Source organism: Carcharhinus amblyrhynchos, chromosome 15 (assembly GCF_965287045.1).
Source record: "Carcharhinus amblyrhynchos chromosome 15, sCarAmb.v2.hapA, whole genome shotgun sequence".
NCBI lineage: Eukaryota > Metazoa > Chordata > Chondrichthyes > Carcharhiniformes > Carcharhinidae > Carcharhinus > Carcharhinus amblyrhynchos.
In genome coordinates, this window is record NC_137338.1 from 20,237,230 (window position 1) to 20,259,539 (window position 22,310).

Here is a 22,310-nt window from a genome sequence, read left to right on the forward strand (position 1 = left end):
ATATCCTTGCGTAAGTACGGCACCCAAAACTGCACACAGTACTCCAGCTGCGTGTGGCGACTAGGGGATTTTCGCAGTAACTTCATTGCAGTGTTAATATAATCTATTTGTGACACCAATAAATAAACTTTAAACTTCCTATCATGGAGCAATGGTCTCAAAGATTGGTTTCACCTCCTTACTATGCTGGAAGTAAATCCTTGCAAAATTGCCCCTATATTTTCAGCTGCAAGACGTCTACAACTAAATGTGTGTCTACAAATATCCTGTGGTTTAAAAATGATTCAGAAGAATATATTGGAGTGATAATCAGTCAGCCTTTAGATTTTCATATTCTTGGAACATATTTAAATTTTAAAATATTAGCACCTGCATCCTTATGTTATGGAATAAACTTATGAACTGGGATAAAGGTTACAGTGTGGTTTTATGCAATAATAGGGACCAGACTCTCTTCTTTGGTATGCCAAATTTCTGTCCCTAGTTGGAGCACAATACCAGATGCACATAGCTAAATAAATGATCATCTTTCCACATGAATGGACTGCATAATTACTGGTACTAATCGTCTATCAATATGGGATAGGACTTTAAGGATGATGGTGATAGGCACTTGCCATCCTGAGGGTCTGCAGTCACTTGAGCGTTAATTAGCTGTGGCTCGGACTTTTGTCCACCCTTTAAAGGAAGTCCTGCCTGACATTCAGTTGACATCTCTGCACTCTGGCAAGGCAAAGCATTTCAATGGGCCAGAAACGCTCTGGCTGCAACCAAGTCCTGGGACTGTTGGAAAGGTGAGTCCTGGAAGTCATGGGGTGGGAGGGTACACCCAACACCCTGGGAGTTGGGTGGAGAGTGATTGAAGTGTCAGGGGTAATGTCGGGAAGATGGTCCCCAGAGTTCCAAGCTCGTGGAGGGAAAGGCACCCCAACTCTGAGGGGGCCTTCAGAGTGAAACATCCCCCCTTCCTAATTGAAATGGGTGAAGGCTTTTTCTGTCAGTTTCCCACCCTCGCCTCACCCACTCCTATTGGCCTAAAAATTGAGGCTGGGTGGGATAAGGCTCTGAGTTGGCCATTATGTGAAAGGGCAGGATTCCCACCTGAGATCCTGCCAGCCCACATGTGAAATTGTGCCTGGGTTTAGGTGGGCAGGTGATCGTAGGGGGAATCCCATCCATTCAATTTTACACTGCACCCGCCCCCCCCCTCACCCCATCCCAACCATAGAACCCGCTTTGGGGGAAGTATAAGCTTCTGCCTGTGGTTTCCAATCCTGATTTTCTTGGAGTTGGCAGGAAATGCAGATTAAACTCCTGGCCACCGCTGCAAGCAACTCAAAGGGAATTGGGATCTATTCTTCACTCATGTACAGTTTCTGGACAGACTGGATCCAGGCACAGTCCTCAATGCCACACGTGGAGGGCATGAAAGAAAGGGTTAGAATTTTCTTGGCAAACCTCACACAACAAAGACTTCCCCCACAAGAGCAACATTGTGCATGCTCAACAAATTTGAGGCTCACCAATATCTCCACCTTTTCAATTAGGGATGGGAATAAATGCTGGTCTAACCAGTGATGCCCAGACCCCTTGAATTAATTTTTTTAAAAAGTAGAACCAAGAGGTCCAGTGGTTAGCATTGCTGCCTCACAGTGCCAGGAATCCAGATTCAATTCCCAGCTTGGGTCACTGTCTGTGTGGAGTTTGCACATTCTCCCTGTGTCTGTGTGGATTTCCTTCAAGTGCTCTGGTTTCCTCCACAGTCCGAAAGGTATGCTGGTTAGGTGCATTGGCCAGGCTAAATTCTCCCTCAGTGTACCCAAACGGATGCGACTCAGGGATTTTCAGAAACATCATTGTGGTGTAAATGGAAGTCTACTTGTGACGCTAATAAATGAACTTAAACTTAACAGTGGGAGGTACCTCGTGATCAAAAATCCTGGAATACATCCAACTGGAGCTGGCAACTGTAACATCCATTCCTGAGCAGGAAATCCAGATATACTGACTAGATTTTTCCCTGTACATCAGATTTTTGATGAAAATGAGAGCATCATATTCATTCAAAAATTGCAGATAGAAAAATACCAACTAGTCCATTGAATTTATCATTCAGTTTGGATAATCGAGCTGGCCAAAAATGTAGTCAGGTCCTTCCTTAAAATTGTTGCAGGATTTAATTTAGTATTAAAAAATTACAAGTTTTTGAGAAATATAAAGTGGGACAAGGGAAGAATGAATTCAGATTGGTTCAGTTTCTGAATCTAGTTTATGCTGTCACTACTTATTAATTTTTCTGCTCAGGATCCAGAAATGTAATAACTGGTCTGTTCACTCTGATGTGATGTCAGTGATGATAAGATTTTTACTTCTGCACGTGCCTGGTTGATGTGATGCTTTCCAATAGAGTTGATAATATATAAAATATCATAGAATTAATTCCTTCACTTCCCAGTGATTAGATAAAATACAGATTAGGCAGAAGCTCTCCATTGGAATCTGAACACGAAAAGGAGCAAATTAACCCAAACTGCACACAGATCACAAGCAGGCACAGAACGTTGTTACTTAAGAAGTTGGTTGGAGTATTTTTTTTTTGACATGAAAGACCTCAATATCATCAACGATATCAACGTCATTATACCACAGACCGCAATCAGTAAAGAGAACTAACAACACCTCCTCCGTGATCATTCTCGACAAAGGTGCCCAACAAGTTTTTAGGTGTCCAATCACCAACAACCTGTCCTGGTCCCCCAATGCCGACATCATAGTTAAGAAAGCCCACCAACGCCTTTACTTTCTCAGAAGACTAAGGAAATTTTGCATGTCAGCTACGACTGTCACCAACTTTTATAGATGTATCATAGAAAGCATTCTTTCTGGCTGTAACGCAGCTTGATGTGGCTCCTGCTCTGCCCAAGATTGCAAGAAAGTACAAAAGGTCGTGAATGTAGCCCAGTCCATCACGCAAACCAGCCTCCCATCCATTGATTCTGTCTATACTTCCTGCTGCCTCAGCAAAGCAGCCAGCATAATTAAGGACCCCATGCACCCCGGACATTCTCTCTTCCACCTTCTTCCATCGGGAAAAAGATACAAAAGTCAGTTGGTGCGTGACTTCAGACTCAACAGTTTCTTCCCTGCTTTTGACTTTTGAATGGACCTACCTTGCATTAAGTTGATCTTTCTCTTCACCCTAGCTATGATTGTAACACTACGTTCTCTCATTTCCTTCTCCATGAATAGTATGCTTTGTCTGTATAGCAAACAAGAAACAATACTTTTCACTGTATGCTAATAAATGTGACAATAATAAACCAAATCAAATTCTATCAAATCAAACATACCCTTTTCCACCTTCTTCCTTTGGGAAAAAGATACAAAAGTCTGAAGACATGTCCAACCGACTCAAGAACAGCTTCTTCCCTGCTGCCATCAGAGTTTTGAATGGACCTGCCTCATATTAAGCTGATCTTTCTCTACTACCCTAGCTATGACGCTACATTCAGCACTCTCTCTTTTCCTTCTGTACATATGGTGTGCTTTGTTTGTTTAGCGCGCAAGAAACAATGCTTTCACTGTATGCTAATACATGTGACAATAATAAATCAAATTTTAAAAATCAGAATGATCTCTCTCGCTTTGAAAATAGCTTATTGTTGATAATATTTCAACTTTTGCATATGTTCCAATCTTTATTTAGTTTTCTGTATTTGTTTTATTAAAAGTGCAATAATTCCAGCACACTCCTTCCTAATTTAAGCTAATCGCGTGAGAAATCTCCAGTGTGATTGCTTGCTTGACCTGCTTAATTAAATCAGTGTTGTTGGATACCAGAGATCCCCAGTGTTTGGCCCCAGAATCAAATTAACATTGAAAAAGATAAAATCTACACTATAGAGTTTGCAAGGCTATGTGGGCAGTTTTCTTTGAGGTCAGTGATGGTCTTCACTTCTCTACTGACTCCAAGTCCCAGCCATCATCCCTTCCATATTGCTGTATATTTACTACTAATCACAGACTGAATTTTACCTTTACTGCCCTTTTTAGCACTTCAGTTCTGACCTTAATTGCTCAAGCAATATTTTAACTGACAGAACACCAATAAATGTTCATTTGCTTCTTGCAAGTTGATACATATTTTGTTTACGAAAATGGTTTTATTGCCAATATTCCACTTCAATATATGTGTTATTAATATCTTACTCGAGCACAAGGGAATCCCAAAATACGGATGGAGTTGAAAACAAATGACTGTTTAGTATAAACATATGAGTTCTTATGGAAAGAAAAGGGACATAATGTCAGTTATAAATCAAAGTCTATTTGAAAATGTGTGGTTTCTTAGTGGCTTTAGTGGATTGCCTGAGCAGAGTTGGCTTAGAAATCTGCAGAAAAAGTATGTCTCAACCATTTGGCAGAATCATTTAATCTGGACAGAAATATCAGTTTTTTTTAAATAGAGTATTTGCAGTATTCTGGACCAATGTGTGACTAGCCTTACAGCCAATCATTTTCACTGGTATTTGTGATGAAGGCTTTCAGCTCTGAAGTTGTTCTTGAATGGTGTGCCTCAGGAGAGCACTTCGACTCGCTGTTTGGGTTCTGGGGTAATGACTTACATCCTTTTTAAATTACAATAATTTTATCCTGGCAGTGCATTGGAAAAATTAAATAGAAGCTTTGTGATCAGACTTGATGCTGAAACATTTATGTTGACAACATTTCCATTGACACAGTTGCTGGATTTGATTTTCCTACGGGTAGCAATTAGGACCAATCTTACTACATTATGGCCTCTGAAAGCATCCAAAAATAGGCCAACCACTAAGTGGTTCTAGTTACCCTGGTGAAGTTCAGGCTACTTTCTTTCTAGCAATTTGTGGCAAAAAACAGAAAAATCAAGTGGTTGGGTTTGCCTGTTTTGTAAAGCAACTGTCAAGGTTGTAGACTGACCACTCTCTTGGCAATGCATTATGGTCTAGCAAAAGAAGGACACCATTATAGCCATTTACTTGTGTTTTTTAATAGAAATTTTTTTGGGCATTTCCTCATTTATTCCCCTCAGGCAGGCAGGCCATTCTTCCTAGTCTGGTAAGGGTTAGTAAAAATGGCTGCCAGTATGCAAAACAACTTGCAAAAATGTTTGGAAATAAAAGTTTATTTATTTATTAATCACAAGTAGGCTTGCAATAACACTGCAATGAAATTACAGTGAAAGTTTCCTAGTTGCCACACTCCGGCACCTGTTCAGGTATGCTGAGGGAGAATTTAGCATGGCCAATGCACCTAACCAGCATGTCTTTAGGACTGCAGGAGGAAATCAGTGCACCTGGAGGAAACCCACACAGACAAGGGAAGAATTTGCAAACATCACACAGACAGTGACCCAAGCCGGGAATCAAACCCAGGTCCCTGGCGCTGTGAGGTGGCAGTGCTAACCACTGTGCCACCATGCCACCCTATAAATTGATGGTTGGTCTAACAAGTGCTACCACTTATCCCCAGTAGAAGAATTTAGCCTGAAGGTATCAGTGGCTTAGGAAATGCAATTTTTGACATTCTTACAGTGTCGATCTGGTCTTTGCATTACATTTTAAAAGAAAACAGTGGAATATTATTATGAGGCCACAATTCGCACTTCATATTCTGATTATCTTTGTTTCTATAACTCATAAGTTCATTGTGTATTACAAACTATTATATTGTCAAATGTTTCTTGTCACAGAACTTGCACTTACGTAGCGCCGCCACATTCTCGGAATGCCCCAAGACACATAACAATCAATGACTGCTCCTAAAATGCAATTATTGTTGTATAATAAAACACATGTGAGGTCTTGTGGCACATGGGTAGTATCCCACTGACATTTTCCCTCTTAGCTCTGAACAGATCATACATGATGCAATAGTTAGCATATCTAAGCAAGTATTAGTACAATCTTCCTATATCCCACATTTATCAATCAGGAGAGGCCATAAATTAAACAGCATTTGGGAATGAAAAACAATTAGATTTTTGAAATCTGTACTTTATAAAAGTAAGATATATTACTTTTGTGAAGAAATTCAAAGCAGTAAAAGTGTGCAAGTCCATACTAGTATTTAAGCCTGTTAGTAAATATACAATATAGATTTGCAGTGCTTCACTATTGACCACTTTATTTCCAAGAGTATGACAGGAGCAGATGTTTCCTTACAACCCTTGTTTATCGACAAGCTATAACATGTATTAATGCTTACAGCAGACGTCGACTTTTTCTAATTCAGGCATTCCTTATCAATGGAAAAAAAATCCCTCTACATAAGAACAAAGTGCTTTTTGTGTAATAGCAAAAACAACAGGGGAACATTGCCTCTATCTAGCAGAAGGCTGTGGGATTTGTTCAAAATCACAAAGTGTTCTGATTGTTCTCCTTAATTGCACTGTCTTCAGTTTCAGAAGGGTCATGAACCAAAGGACATAGATTTAGAATCTCTGCAGTGCAGAAGGAGACCATTCGGCTAATTGAATCTGCACCAACTTCGACAGAGTATACTACCCAGCCCTATCCTTGTAATCCCCACATATTTCCCCTGCTAATCCCCCTAACCCACACATCATGGCACACTAAGGGGAAAGTTAGCATGGCCAATCCATTCAATCTGCACATCTTTGAACATGGGCTAATTGATACAAGAACCAGAGGCAGTTTGAAAGAAAACATTATTACAACAGCAAGTTGCTATACTCTGGAATGCATTGTTTGAAGAGATGGTTGAGTCAGATTCATTAATAACTTTCAAGAGGGAATTGAATAAATGATGAAAACTTTGCAGGGCTGTGGGGAAAAGAGCAGGAAGGCAATTGAATAGTTCTTTCAAAGAACCAATGCAAGCATGATTAACTAAATGGCCTCCTTTATTATTCAGTGGTTCTAAAAAAAAAATCCTACTTATAATTTCAATCTAAATAGGAAACAGAAGAAAATCTCCCCAGTTTAAAGTGATCAAGTATGCACAAAACTAGATTTTCCACATCAGGAAACGGCAAATGGGCCGAAGAGAGTGACATCAGTGTGCTGGACTGGTATTTAAATATGACGCAAGGACCTTCAAATCCATCAGCTGAGGATGGGGGAACAAATCAGTTGCCGGCCAGGCAGGAGAGTTGGAGGGAAATTCACTTGTGCATAATTAAGAACAGGATCTGTTGCAGGATCCTTCCATTCTGGTCGGCATGATAGGTGCCACCTACCACCATGCTTAGTCTCAAAATGGGAGACTTCCACCCAGAAATAAACCTGGGATTATTGAACCTAAAACATGTAGTTAAATATATTATCATTTTATTACAGTACTGTGTAAGTACTGTATTGATTCTGTTTGCTTATTGCATATTTGGCAGAACAAAACCTTACAAACTGGTCCGGTTTGAGAAATTCAATAACTTGAACAGGAAGTTCTGCATATCAGCTACAAAAATATTTTTATTAACTTATACATTTATTTTTATTTGATCACAATTTCTTTATTCTTTCACGGAATTTTTTTTCCAAAAATATACTTTATTCATAAAAATGTCAAATAAACCATTGCATATCTACATGTCTTTGAATTGCAAACAGTGCAGAATTGAAACTTTTTACAGTTCTATAACAAATTACAGTCATAACATTTCAAAACTTAAAAACTATATACATGCCAAAAATTACTGTGTGCCGTTATTGCTCAGATTGGCACACAGTTACGCAGGTTGCGGGTATTCTGCAGTTCCTGGGCCCTCAGTCTGCCCCCGTTAAAAGGCCTTAGTGTCACCTTTCCCCATTGTGCCTTTGCGGCGGCTGCTCCAAGCTTCAGCGCGTCCCTCAGCACGTAGTCCTGGACCTTGGAATGTGCTAGTCTGCAACACTCGGTCGAGGACAGTTCTTTCAACTGGAAGATCAACAAGTATCGGGCGGACCAAAGTGCGTCCTTCACCGCGTTGATGATCTTCCAGCAGCAGTTGAAATTGTCTCGGTGTGCTTCCCCAGAAACAGCCTGTAGAGCCCAGAGTCCTGTGTCACCGGGCTGCTTGCAACAAACCTTGACAAATACCACTGCATCTCACTCCAGACCTTCTTTGCAGAGGCACATTCCACAAGGAGATGTGCGACCGTCTCATCAGCCCCGCAGCTGCTTCGAGGGCAGCGTGCAGTGATGTTGAGACCTCGAGCGTGCATGAAGGATCTGACGGGGAGTGCCCTTCTCACCACCAGTCAAGCCAGATCTTGGTGCTTGTTCGTAAGTTCTGGTGATGAGGCATTCTGCCAGATGACACTGACAGTCTGCTCAGGGAACCATCCGACAGGATTCGTCATCTCCTTTTCTCTCAGGGCCCCAAGGACGTTACGCGCTGACCGCTGCTTAATCGCCGTGTGGTCAAAGGTGTGTTTGCGGAAAAATTTCTCCACGAAGGACAGGTGCTGCGGTACAGTCCAACTACTTGGAGCGTTCCTCGGTAATGTGGCCAGACCCGTCCTCTGAACACTCGGGACAAGTAGAACCTTAAAAAGTAGTGGCACTTGCTGTTAGTGTACCGAGGATCTACCCACAACTTGATGCAGCCGCACACAAAGGTGGCCACCAGGATGAGGGTGGCGCTGGGAACGTTTTTCCCTTTGTTCTCTGGAGATTTGTGCATCGCCTCCCTCCGGCCTATAATTCCCTGCCTTTTGTCTGCTACTTTTTTTAAACAGCGGCGTAACATTAGCTGTTTTCCAATCAACCAGAGTGGCATGTTCATATCACCTTAGCATGGACTATCTTTTGTATTTCAGATGGCTATTGCTGATATTTCATATGAACTTATGTGCTACAGTGAGACCTGCGATACAGTGCCAGAGTCACCTAGCTTTAGCTAAAGGACACTGCATTATTGTAAAGAAAATTGGTCATGTTTAGTTCTGTGGGCAAGAGAATGATGTTGATATGAATCACACCTATTTGCTAAGTCATCTAATGTTCAAACTGGGATAGCTGATCTGAGCATGGATTGGCTTTTTGGAATGTAGAAGCAAACTGTCTGTATTCTCTACAAATGCTCTTAAATAACAGTACATTTAAAAGCAAAATATTTATTCATTAATAAATATTCTAACCTTGTGTATTTAACAGTTATACGTTCTCAGTGACAGCCACAAACAAACATGGCAGAGGTCCAAAAAGTGACTCACTTTCTTTTGTTACGGAATCAGGTAAGTGTGTGTTTCTGTTTTTGTTCCCCATAAAGGACTATGAAATGACTATAGAAATTAGAATAGGGCATTCAGATTCTCCAGCTTATTCTACCATTTACATCATAGCTGACTTCTATCTTAACTCTATCTGGTGACCTTGTCTCCATAACCCTGAATACACTTGCCTAGCAACAATGTCTCAATCACAGTTTTGAAATTTTAATTCAAAAACTAAATTAAAGGGGGTTGGACTATGAAGAGAGACTAAATAGACTGGGTCTGTACTCATTGGAGTTTAGAAGGATGAGGGGGGATCTTATAGAGACGTATAAGATAATGAAAGGGATGGATAGGGTCGAGGTAGAGAGATTCTTCCCACTTAGAAAGAATAGCAGGACTAGAGGGCACAGCCTCAAGATAAGGGGGGGACAGTTTAGATCAGAGTTCAGGAGGAACTTCTTCACTCAAAGGGTGGTGAATCTCTGGAATTCTCTGCCCGTTGAAGTGGTGGAGGTTACCCACGGGTAGATAGGCTTTTGATAGACAACGGAATTAAGGGTTATGGGAAGAAAGCGGGAAAGTGGAACTGATCCACTTCAGATCAGCCATGATCTTATCGAATGGCAGGGCAGACTCGAAGGACTAGATGGCCTACTCCTGCTCCTATTTCTTATGTTCTAATGTTCTTATTTGGGGGTGTGGGGGAGGTGAGACGTAAGGGGTAATGGTGGTGGTGCAGAGATGGCAGGAAAGAGTCCCACCACCCCTGAAACCAAAAGAGAAAGCGCTGGAAAATCTCAGCAGGTTTGGCAGCATCTATAAGGAGAGAAAAGAGCTGACATTTTGAGTCCAGACAACCCTTTGTCAAAGCTAAAAGGCATAGAAAGTGAAAGATATTTCTACTGTAGGGTGAGGGAATGAAAGATGAGTCATTGCCACAGAAACCAGGGGAAAAGACTGGCAACGGCAAGAAATAAAAGACAGAAAACAGTAAAAAAAAACTTAAACAAAATAGAATGAAAACAAAGGGGTCAATGTGAGGTGGAACAAATCATCTGAAGTTGTTGAATTCGATGTTGAGACCAGAAGGCTGTAAAGTACCCAGCCGGCAGATGAGATACTGTTCCTCCAGTTTGCGTTGAGCTTCACTGGAACATTGCAGCAAGCTAAGGACAGACGTGGGCATGGGAACAGGATCATGTATTAAAATGGCATGCAACTGAAAGGTCAGGGTCCTGATTGTGCACAGACCGAAGGTGCTCAGCAAAGCAATCACCCAGTCTATGCTTAGTCTCTCCAATATTGAGGAGACCACATTGGGAGCAGCGAATGCAATACACCAAATTGAAAAAGGTGCAAGCGAAACGCTGCTTAGCCTGAAATGAATGTTTTGGACCTTGGTTGGTGAGCAGGTTTTACAGCTTCTGCGATTACAGGGGAAGGTTCCATGAGTGATGGGAGAGATATTGGGTATAGTGGAGGAGAGGACTAGGTTATCCCAAAGGAAACAGTCTCTGCGGAATGCTGATAGAGGGAGTGAAGGGAAGATGTGTTTGGTGGTGGCGTCACCCTTTCGCTCACTCTGTCCTTGGCTTCTCCTTTTTTAAATTTTACCTCTGTCCCATCCATCCCTCCTCCACCCCCCACTCCTCCCAACATCTTCATTTTGGTTTCTCTGCAGTTTGGCCATTCACACGCTTTATTCTCTTTGTGGACAGTAATTGGCAGTCTTTTCCCCTGGTTTCTGTGGCTATGACTCGTTTTTCATTCCCTTACCCTGCAGTAGAAATATCTTCCATATTCTATGCCTTTTAGCTTTGACAAAGGGTCATCTGGACTCAAAACGTAAACTCTTTTCATAGAATCATAGAACCCTACAGTGCAGAAAGAGGCCCATCGAGTCTGCACCGAACACAATCCCACCCAGGCCCTACCCCCATATCCCTACATATTATACTCACTGATCCCTCTAACCTACGCATTCCTGGACACTAGGGGGAATTTCTTAGCACGGTCAATCAACCTGACCTGCACATATTTGGACTTTTTCTCTTTGGACATCTTTTCTCTCCTTACAGATGCTACTAGATCTGCTGAGATTTTCCAGCATTTACTGTTTTGGTTTCAGATTCCAGCATCCACTGTAACTTGCTTTTATGCACCACCCCTATGTGTATAAGAGTTTACAGCCATTATCCATGAGTGGTCTAGTTCTAACTTTAAACTCACAATCCCTTTACTCCACATTCCCGCACAGGTAGAAGTAATTCCTATGAACCCAAGCAATTCTGATAATCATCTCTGGCCCCTTAGGTTCATCACCATTTGACCTTCTATATTTAAGGGAATACAAGCCCAGACTATTAAAGCTTCTCAATTTTACACTTTTAGCCTAGGTATCATTCTGGTGAACCTGTGTTGCACCCACCCCAAGGTCCATCTGTTCTTCCTGAGGTGCAGTGCCCAGAATTGAATGCACACCATATGGGATGTAACCAGAACTCTGTACAGCTGGAACATATCTTCTGCTCCTTTGTATTCTAACTCTCATGAGAGAAAGGCCAACATTCCATTAGCCTTTCAAATGATTTTTTTTTGTACCTGTCCACTAGCTTTTACTGATCTCTATACAATATGCTCAAATCTAGTTACAAGAACATACCGAGAAGCATACAGACACACTATGGGGACAGCAGGATAGAGTTCGATGGAGGAGGAAGGGGCGAAATCTCCTGAGGAACTGAGATACAATTCAGCTAAACTAAAAACATCTGTAATACCAGAACTTTTCCCTTTCACAATTAAAAATCAACTACAAATATTTCTTTCAAATGCTTCCCAGCAATGGAATTTATTTTAAAGTTACCAATTAAACAATGGAACACTGGCAGACTATTAAAAAATAAATTCCTCTTTAAAAGTCAGCTTATATGTTGAAGTATGAAGCATCAAAACACAGCTAGCATTTAAAACTAAGCTACATGTGGCATCAATTCTCCTCATACCACTTGTAAACTATTGCTGGCCCTGTGGCTGCTGACAGTTCTTCTTGACTTCATCCACGCAAGCTTTGAAAAAGGCCCGAGTTGCGAAATGCAGAGCTCTTGGATGATTGCAGGACTGAAAGGTATCACAAAGCTAGAGAGGGTTGAGGATTTATCAGCAGATTATTTGACTTGAGGAGCATTGCAACAGAATCTGACCCAGTCTTTGGTTTCCATCTACATGAATGTTCCAGCATGAGCTACAGGCTAAGAATAAGAGAGGAAAACTATGGCTATTGAAAAATTTTGTTGGGATACAAGCTACTCTACATTTGTGCATTCCTCATTGCCATAGCAATTATTCATACAACTGAGTAGTTCATTGCACCACTTAAACTGGAACGAACCACATACTGTCGAACCTAGCTGCACATATAGACCATGTCGGGCAAGAGCTACGAATTCTTTGTCTTGACATTATGAATTCAGCTGGGCTTCCACCAAAATGCAACAACTTTCTTGGCCACTTTTCTGTGATAGTCCTGCAAATGACCAGTTTTATTAAATGAATTTTGTAAAACATCATGAAGAGATTTGAATGTATTATTATGGATTACAATTAGCATGGTTACATTTTTGACTTTCTGTGGCTCATGAAACAGCAAATTATAAATTACTTACCTTTCTGGACCTTCTGTTGCCCCAGTTCACCTGCCAGCAGACTGGACGGGAAGTCTTGATGGCTCCCTCGTGCAGCCTGAAGTTAAAATTGCACTTGTAGCACAATGATTTCATTGGAGCCCAATCTGCATTTTTAAGCAGGATCCTGAAATGTTTCGGTGGCTGCCCAGCATATTCACTAAAAACAATACTTATATACTGAGGTAAGATGGTCAAATTGGAAGGAATACTTTGTCCCAGTTTCAATCAGAGGCTCAGTTGTTTTCTGCCAGGTGTGCAAGTTTAAAATTGGACGTAGGACAATATTCAGAAATATTTGCTTTCCTTAAATTTTGTTAACATTCTTGGTTTTAATGTACATAAATAACCCTTGGAATTTTGAGTTAAAAGCTAGAAGTTCTGATATGCGAAAAAGCATTTAGTTAAGTAGAGAGTATTTAAAACCTTGGAAAGAAATGTGAGGCAGTTAAGCTTCATAAACTAATGATTTTGGGAAGTACTATAATGTTAAAATAAATGGTTTCTTGCTTCAATATTGTTATAGGGAGAGATCATAGCACCATTTTACTCCTTCCTTCCATTTTGCACTCTATATTTGCATATTTACTGTTGAGATCAGTACCAGGAGGGTGCTGTATGGATGCCAAAAGTGTGTAAAAATAACATTCATCACCGACCTAATGAAATGACGTGCAACCTGTCTACAGTCAGAAAATATTAGGAGTTAGATTTATGATCAAAAAGAGTGAAACAATTGCTAACTAATTTGAAAATGTGCAGTTGTGCTTAATTTATAAGTAGGATATATCAAATGGGTCCAATTTTACAACTAAAACGACAGATTGTTATTTCTGTTGCGCAAATTCTGAATGTCCTTAAATCCAACAAAATAAACTAAACTAGTAATTTGAGACAGATATGGGCAGAAGCAAGCATTGGTAATTATGCCTTACCTTCATGACTGAAAAGGCCTTGACAATAACACTATGGGAAAACTTGCTGTGCTTTTCTTCAGTATTAATCATGCATACATGCCAGCCATCAAAATTTTAGAGATTTGCGTTTGCAGGTATCAATTTTTGATGCCTTCCTTAGCTTTTGTAGGAAGTCTCCTAAATCCTGTAACCATGGCTTTGATTCCTGATTTTGTCAATGTCACCACATTGTACTGGGAATACTACAAAAATAATTAGGGTATATTGCTAAAGGGAACAACAGCATTGATAATCAGAGCATCAGCAGAAGGTAGGTGGTCTAGAACAGTATTGATGGGTACTTTTAGAGTGACACTTAGGAGGGTGATAGTAGTGGTGGTGGGCGGTGGCGGGATAAGCAGAAAGACCAAAACCAGAAATCGGGAAGGGGGAGTGCAAGAGGAATGTACAAGGACAAGTTTTGTGAAGGGGGGAGAAATGAAAATTAATTAATTTCTTATTAAGAATCAGCTTTGCCCCCAGGTTGCAAGTTGAATTTCTATCCCAATATTTCTGTGAACGTGAAGGATTGTTTGATTGAACGTGGAGGATTTGTTTCCGTTGATTGTGTCTGGAAATTGGGGAAGTGCAGTAACAGAGCCAATCGCAATGAACTGGAAGATGGGGGTTTCAGGGAGAAATGATCTGCAATGGAGTTGACAGGGAATATATCTTTGAATGGAGAAGACTTGGGAGATTGTGAAGGAGTTTAGCAATTTAGTTCTGTAAAGTCATACAAGCAGCTCTAAATTCTATACCTTGTAATAATGAGTATTTGTCAAGCTGTAAGAGATGATCACTGACCAATTTGTAATGCTCCACTGTTTATTTGTGCTTCTATGATGGGAAGTTAGATAAAGATCCCAATTCCATATCCTAATCGACAAAGTAGCAATAATGGTTTTTTAAAGTTTGTACTCTGGTTAATATTCTTGAAAATAAGTTCTCCCAATTATTCTGCTTTTCAACACATTCCAATCCCTTCAAAAGAAGCACAATTTAGCAGAAATGAACTATTACTGAATTACTCCTTTGAAATATTTCTATGTTTTTAGATTTTTATAAAATGAGAAAAGTTTCATTTTCTAATGCTCTTTCTTTGTTTTCCACTTTTAATTCCCTTCTCCCCCTGCCTCCCAACCCTGTAGCGGACCCCAGCTTAAGTGAATATGTACCAGGTGAGTGCTGCAAACTCCAGTCAGGACATACTTCTCTGATGAAAGTATGGAAGATGAATATTAATAGCATTAAAATCTGCCAAATTGAGCTCAGCTGAATGGTGAAGCCACGTATACAATGAAATGTACCGCATTCTTGATTTTAGTTCAATATGACGTGGTTAATTCAGGCTGAACACTTAATGCCCAGGAGCCCACTAGGAAAGCTTTCTGGTCCATACTGCAGGTTATTTTTATAATCCAACAATATTTATATACCACACTCGATATAGTGCTGGTTTGTGCAAAATTTGTCACTCGTGCCTCTTCTTTCTCAACTGTTGGTTTATTATCAGTTAAAAGTCAACTTAAGCGTATTAATAATAGTCACCTTTGACATTATTTAGATAAATTTGAGATTTCAGAGTACTGGGGGGGAATAAGTGCACTATTTAAAGGAATATTGCCTTTATGAAAAGGTGATCTAGTCCTTTTCTGTTTGGTTTTGTCTTTAATTGTACAATCCTTCATTTTTTTTCAACATTTCACTGTAATGAGATGACGCGTACAATGGAAGCTGGATCGCTGGTTTAAAATAACTGACTAAATCAATACACTTTTGTTAATGACATGATTTCTATAATTTTTTAATCTGTGTTCAGTTTCCACAATTCTCTTTCAGTTTTCCATGGTAACAGAAAACCAGAGGCTTTGCCCATGATGTAATTTACAAATGGGCTGCTATTCCCTACAATCAAGACTAATGATTCATGATTCTTTTGAATGTGCAGTGCCATGGAGTTATCAGATTTTTTTGGGAGTAGTCTCTGCAAATCCGTTCTTGTTTTCTGCAAAAATGGAAAAAAATTAGTGCACATGACATTTTCTCTCCAAACTACAACTTTATTTTATGATGGTAGTGTCCCTTTGTTAGTTTTTCAAAACAAGATGCAAGTTTGTTCACTAATGACAGCGTTTGGTATTTGGTTCACCCCCCCATGCCCCAGAAAGAGATTTAGGCCTATCACTTGAATCTAATCACCTTGACCACATGAACTCTCAGCTAGATGATCAGATCTGGTTTTCTGGGGTTACAGCTTTCTGTTGAAGGTGAGGTAGAAAAGGGAACCATAAAGAAACTGTAGATTCAAAAAGATTAACATTTCTACAGATTTATCTTCCCCGGCCTCCAGTCACGAAATGACATTGATAGTGCCTATAGAAATAGCTGTTAACAAGCCCACAGGTTTTTTTTGATGCAGTCAAAAAACATGGAAACATACCTAGCTTGTTTATCGTTGAAGACTTCAGGTAAGAAGATAGTATGCTTAGAAGGTTTTGTGCAAAATGGATCAAAGGCTGTAACAAGTGTGCCATAGGGAATATGTTATAAATTAGTTCATTGTGGCATCAGAAAAGAACAACACCACCTTTACTTCTCATTTTCTGCTCTTTATTTAATAGGGAAAGATGCCATCTGGACCCAATACCCCTTCAGATTTGATTCATACTCAGAGTGTCAAGGCAAGCGGTTTGTCAAACGAACACGATACAGGAAATTTGTTGGTATCATCCTGTGTAATTCACTGAGATACAAGATTTATCTCAGTAATTCCCTCTCAGGTATGACCTTTTTTTTAAAAAAATCTGGTATTGGAACTGCGGCAATAACTTGCCCTTATATAATGCTTTTAACAAAATAAAACTTTCCAAGATGCTTCACAGGCGCAAGCTAAAACAAAATTTGACATGAAGCCACATAAGGGCATAGTAGAGCAGACATTTGTAAGGGGTTTCTCCAAGGAAGAGAGATAAAGAGTTGGAGAAGTTTATGTTTAGGAAGTGGAATTTCTGAGCACAAGGCCTTCGCAGCTGAAGGCATAACCTCTGATTGTGGAACGAATAAAAAAGATCAGATGTAGAGGAGCACAAATACGTTGGAGGTTTGTGAGGCTTGCAGAGATTACTGAACTACAGAGAGGTGAGGACATGAAGGGAAACAAATTTAAGAATTTTAAAATCAAGCCATGGATTAGCCTGGTGTCATTTTGAATCCATAAACAAAGGATAAAAGGACAGTGCTGCTAAATTAAAATGGTTTGGGCACACTAATTCTATGTTATTTTCCATAATAATTCATCACCATATTGGAAGAAAATTCTAAGGTTGCCATGATAGATTTGCAGCCAACGAGATTGACATGATTGAATCATGTCACCAAAAGTATCATTGTTCCCTTCCTCGTTGTGTATCAAAGCTGTCCTAGACAATATTGTTCCTGTAGTCAAAGCTGCAGAAAAGTCAGAGTGCAATTTTCTTTCAGTAAAGATTTCCTGAAGTACCTTCTCTGTTATGAAATTGAGAATGCGTCTGTTACTTGACTAAAATCCAAAGTACTGATCTGCTGCCAGAGGCTAAGTCTGATTGAGGGCATATTCATTGCAGAAGAAATGGAAAATAAGCATTTTAAAAAATATAGAAAACAGAAGAAAACCAAATGGCATTTAAAGAATATGATCCAAATTCCTAAAAATTGAGCTCTTCCTTTAAAAAATGAACTCATTATATTAATCATAAAATTAATGTTGACAGAATGGGAAACACAATCTGTTGTTCATTAGTGGCTATGGTGATAAACGAGATACTTACAACAGCAATAAACATAAAATAAAATTGAAAAACAATATGCATGCATGCAAATTTTAAAAAGCAAAACAGCAGAAATGAGAATCCTTTTAAGGTTAGAACAAAGAACAAAGAACAACACAGCACGGGAAACAGGCCCTTCGGCCCAACGAGCCCACGCCGCCGTCCCATTGTCTCAGTGACCTATTCATGATTTTAGTCTACGCCTAATGTGCGAGGATCAGGGAGGTCCAATATAGGGACAATTTGTTACCCAATCAATCAGCCTAAAAGCACATCTTTGGGATGTGGGAGGAAACCGGAGCACCCGGAGGAAACCCACGCAACCACGGGGAGAACGCGCAAACTCCCACAGACACAGGCCCAAATCCATGTGTCCGCACAGCAACAGAGATAGTCTCTGAGCTGTCATGTTGCCCTTGAGATGGTCCAGTTTAAGCATACTAACGACATGAAGCAATAGGCAACTCCCGAAGCAATATCCAAGAGCAGCCCACTACAACCTGCCGCATGCATGCCCCTTGCTGGTCAACAAGGTGGACTTAAATGCCTGTGGAGACAAAAAATTCATTATTAAACAGGCAAAGACTGTAACATCCCTGAGGCAAAAACAGAATCCCAAGCCTACAATGTTTAGTAAGGCCTGCTATATCCCCCTATATGTAGACCGCTCATGTGGCTGTCTAAGTGACTCTTAAACAACCCTAGCGTGCCTGCTTCCACCACCTTACTCGGCAGTGCATTCCACACCCCCACTACCCTTTGCGTGAAAAACTGCCCTCTAATATTTGTCTTACACCTAGCCCCCCTCACCCTAAGCCCGTGACCCCTCGTTCTATCCATTTCTAATAGCGGAAAAAGCTTACCACCATTTACTCTATCTATCCCCTTCATAATCTTATAAACCTCTATTAGATCCCCCCTCAGCCGACGTCTCTCAAGGGAAAACAGCCCAAGTTCGTTCAATCTTTCCTCGTAAGACAGCCCTTCCATACCTGGTAAATCTCCTCTGCACTCTCTCCAGGATCTCTACATCCTTCCGGTAGTACGGCGACCAGAACTGGACGCAGTACTCCAAGTGAGGCCTAACCAACGTTCTATACAACTGCAACATCAGACTCCTACTCTTATATTCTATATCCCAAGGAGGGTAGCAAGGAGGATTAAAAAAGGGAATTTACCCTCATAAGGGGGTAAAAAAGAGATAAGATAAAATTGTTGGATTGATTCTTCTAATCAAGTACTGAAGGACTGCCTCTGAAATCTACAATTTTTGTAGGGTTCATAAAGAATATGGGGGGGGTGGTGGTGGGGGGCGATGCTCCCAAAAAAATTCCAAGAGCTGAATTTGTAGGAAAACTGGTATAAATCATGATTGTTTTTTCAGTGAGAGTTCACACTCAAATCTCCCACAGTCTGTGCACTACAGAGGTCACAATCACGAATATCATTAAAAGCTCAGGGGGCAGGGCCTATTCACACACCAGAGCCTGACAGTTCTGGAACTCTGTGCATGCACACCGGCCCCGAGCTATTAGACTGCATTTTGCTGGCCAGCTCAATCGAGACTTCAGTCCCGGTCCAATAATCACGTTTAAATAAGATTAAAAACAGATTTCAGTAAGTTATCTGCTGTTCCTGTCAGTTTCCAGCATGGTCTCGACTACGCTGGATATTCAGCATTGGGAAATGTGCGCATGTTGGAAATGCATGCATGAATCTGTGAATCAGCCAATTAGCACAGCAAACCAGGAGAATCACCCCTATATTTTAAGAATAAAATGCCAAAGGAAAAAAATTGGTTTAGATTTTCCACTTCCAGGAATTTGAAGATGAAGGTTAATTGAAACTCATAAAAAAGCATGAAAAAAATTAGGTCTTTTAAAACGTTTCAAGAAAATCTGAGGGAAAACTTTCAACATTCATCTAAAGCTTTGCTGAGAGGCTTCAGTAAGCGGCAGGGCTTCACGACAAATAGAGAAATTTCAACCAAATCTATGATGGCGATAAAGTGGTAAATGGAAAGGGTCTCACTCCTAAGTGAACAGATGCTGAAGGGAAATGTGGAAAGTTGTGATAATTGTTAATCTGATGGCTAAGGGAGCAGTGGTGAATGGGAATGGACAGGATGAGGGACAATATGGCAAGATTAGCTCCTAGTGGATGGAATCACTTCGTCAGTCAAAAGAGAAGAACAGAGGTGTTGTTGATGCCACTCATAATGATTTCTGAGGATTTTGAATAATTATTTTAAAACAATTTTAGGCTGTGGGTGCCAATTGCACAGCTGACATTTACAATAAGTTCTCGTGTATCATTGACTCACGTTAATCAAAACAGAAAGTACTAGAAAGACCCAGCAGGTGCGGAAGCACCTGTGGACAGAGAAATAGAGTTAATCATAGAATTCTTATATTGCAGAAAAAGGCCTTTCAGCCCATTGAGTCTGCACTTACTCTCTGAAAGTGCATCTTACCCAGGTACAACCCCTGCCCTATCCCCATAGTCCTGTGCATTTATCATGGCTAATCCACCTAACCTACATATTTTTGAATACTAAGGGACAATTTAGCATGGCCAATCTACCTAGCCTGCATAATATTGGGCTGTGGGAGACACGTGGACATGGGAAGAATGCGCAAACTACACACAGTCACCCAAGTCTGGAATCGAACCTGGGTCCCTGGCACTTTGTGGCAGCCGTGCTAACCACTGTGCCCCATGCCATAAGGTTTAGAGTCCATATGACTCTTTAGAGCAGAAAAAGGCTGGAAAAGTGATGGATTATATAGTTGGAGAGAGAGGGATGGAGAAGGTGGATCAGAATAGAAAGTCAGGGCAAGGTGGGAGCTCAGGAAAGATCGACATGAAAAAATGTCATGGACAAAAGGTAAAGGGAGTGTTAATGGTTATGCTAAAGAATAGAGTAGGTGCTAATCGAGGCATAAATGCAAAGTCTTAATATCAGAACAAGGGTCAGCACTGAAAGCAAAATAAGTTGCTGATGGTCCAGATGGCTTTTAAATGCCTAATCGAACAATGAGATGCTGTTTCTAGTTCACATGGGGCTTTACTGGAATATTACAGGAGGCTAAGGATGAAAATGTGGGCATGATAGCAAGATGGTGAGTCTGCCATGAGGGACCTTGTAGTCCATGTAGACTACATCCACTGCCCTACCCTCATCAATCATCTTTGTCATTTTCTCAAAAAACTCAATTAAGTTAGTGAGATATTACCTTCCCTTCACAAAACCATGTTGCCTCTTGCTAATACGTCCACTTATTTCCAAGTGGGAGTAAATCCTATCTTGAAGAATCCTCTCCAATAATTTCCCTGCCACTGAAGTAAGGCTCACTGGCCTGTAATTATCTGGATCAACCTTGCTACCCTTCTTAAACAAAGGAACAATATTGGCTATTCAAGGATCTCTCCTGTAGCCAGTGAGGATACAAAGATTTATCTCAAGGCCCCAGCAATTTCCTCCCTTACCCCTCAATATTCTGAGGTATATCCCATCAGGCCTTGGGGACTTTTCAACCTTAATGTTTCTCAAGAACCCCAATACTTCCTCCTTTTTGATCTCAACATGACCCAAAACACAACCTTTCCCAGACTCATCATCCGCCAAGTTCTTCTTTTTGGTGAAAAGTGACACAAAGTACTCATTTAATACCTCACCCATTTCCTCTGGCTCCATGCAGAGATTCCTTCCCCTGTCCTTGAATGGGCCAACCCTCTCCCTGGCTACCCTCTTGCCCATTATATATGTATAAAATACCTTAGGATTTTCCTTAATCCTGCGGGCCAATGACTTTTTGTGACCCCAATGAGGCCTCCTTACTCCTTGCTTAAGTTTCTTTCTACTTTCCTTGTATTGCATGCTTGCTTCATGTCTTCCCAGCTTCCTAGCCTTGACAAATGCTTCCTTTTTCTCTTTTGACTAGGCTCAAAATATCTCTCATTATCCAAGGTTCTTAAAACTTGCCATATTTATCCTTCATCCTTACAAGAATGTGCCAGTCCTGAATTCCTATCAACTTACACTTGAAGGCCTCCCACATGCCACATGTTGATTTGCCGTCAAACATCTGCCCCCAATCTACATTCTTCAGTTCCTTTCTAATATTATTGTAATTAGCCTTTCTTCAATTTAGCACCTTTACCTGAGGGCTACACTTATCTTTGTCCATCAGTACCTTAAAACTTACTGAATTGTTGTCACTGTTCCCAAACTGCTCCCCTACTGAAATGTTGACCATCTGGCCGGGATCATTCCCCAATACCAGGTCTAGTACGGCCCCTTCCCGAGTTGGACTATCTACATGCTGTTTCAAGAAGTCCTCCTGGATGCTCCTTTCAAACTCTGCTCCATCCATGCTCCTAGCACTATGTGAGGCAAGTACAAGTCCAAGTCATTCTTCTCTCATTTTGGTTCTCTCACCACCTTCTGCAAGTTCAGTTTGGCAGCCATGTCCTTTAGAGTTCAGTAAGCTGTGGTACTAACAAATGGACAAGGACGTCCCCTATTCTGTATTCTTGTTACACTCGGGTGCTTCTTTAAAATGATGTTCAGCATGTATGATTCAGCGGATTGGGTGGGCTGTAGGTGGCGTTAAGTAAGAGTTTCCCTTCCTCCATGTTTGACTTGACTATAGGCCCTTAGTG

At 40.7% G+C, this 22,310-nt stretch overlaps 1 protein-coding gene across 32 annotated transcripts in view; it reads left to right on the top strand.

The window, feature by feature from the left end:
* The window catches only part of abi3bpa (ABI family, member 3 (NESH) binding protein a), a 343,447-nt gene that overhangs the window by 307,815 nt on the left and 13,322 nt on the right, over positions 1-22,310 (top strand). For all 32 annotated transcript variants that reach the window (XM_080203511.1, XM_080203521.1, XM_080203530.1 and 29 more), the window contains 3 exons: positions 9,139-9,218; positions 14,988-15,017; positions 16,461-16,619. In XM_080203511.1, the coding sequence (XP_080059637.1) occupies positions 9,139-9,218; positions 14,988-15,017; positions 16,461-16,619 (269 nt within the window). The remainder of the gene's footprint in view (positions 1-9,138; positions 9,219-14,987; positions 15,018-16,460; positions 16,620-22,310) is intronic.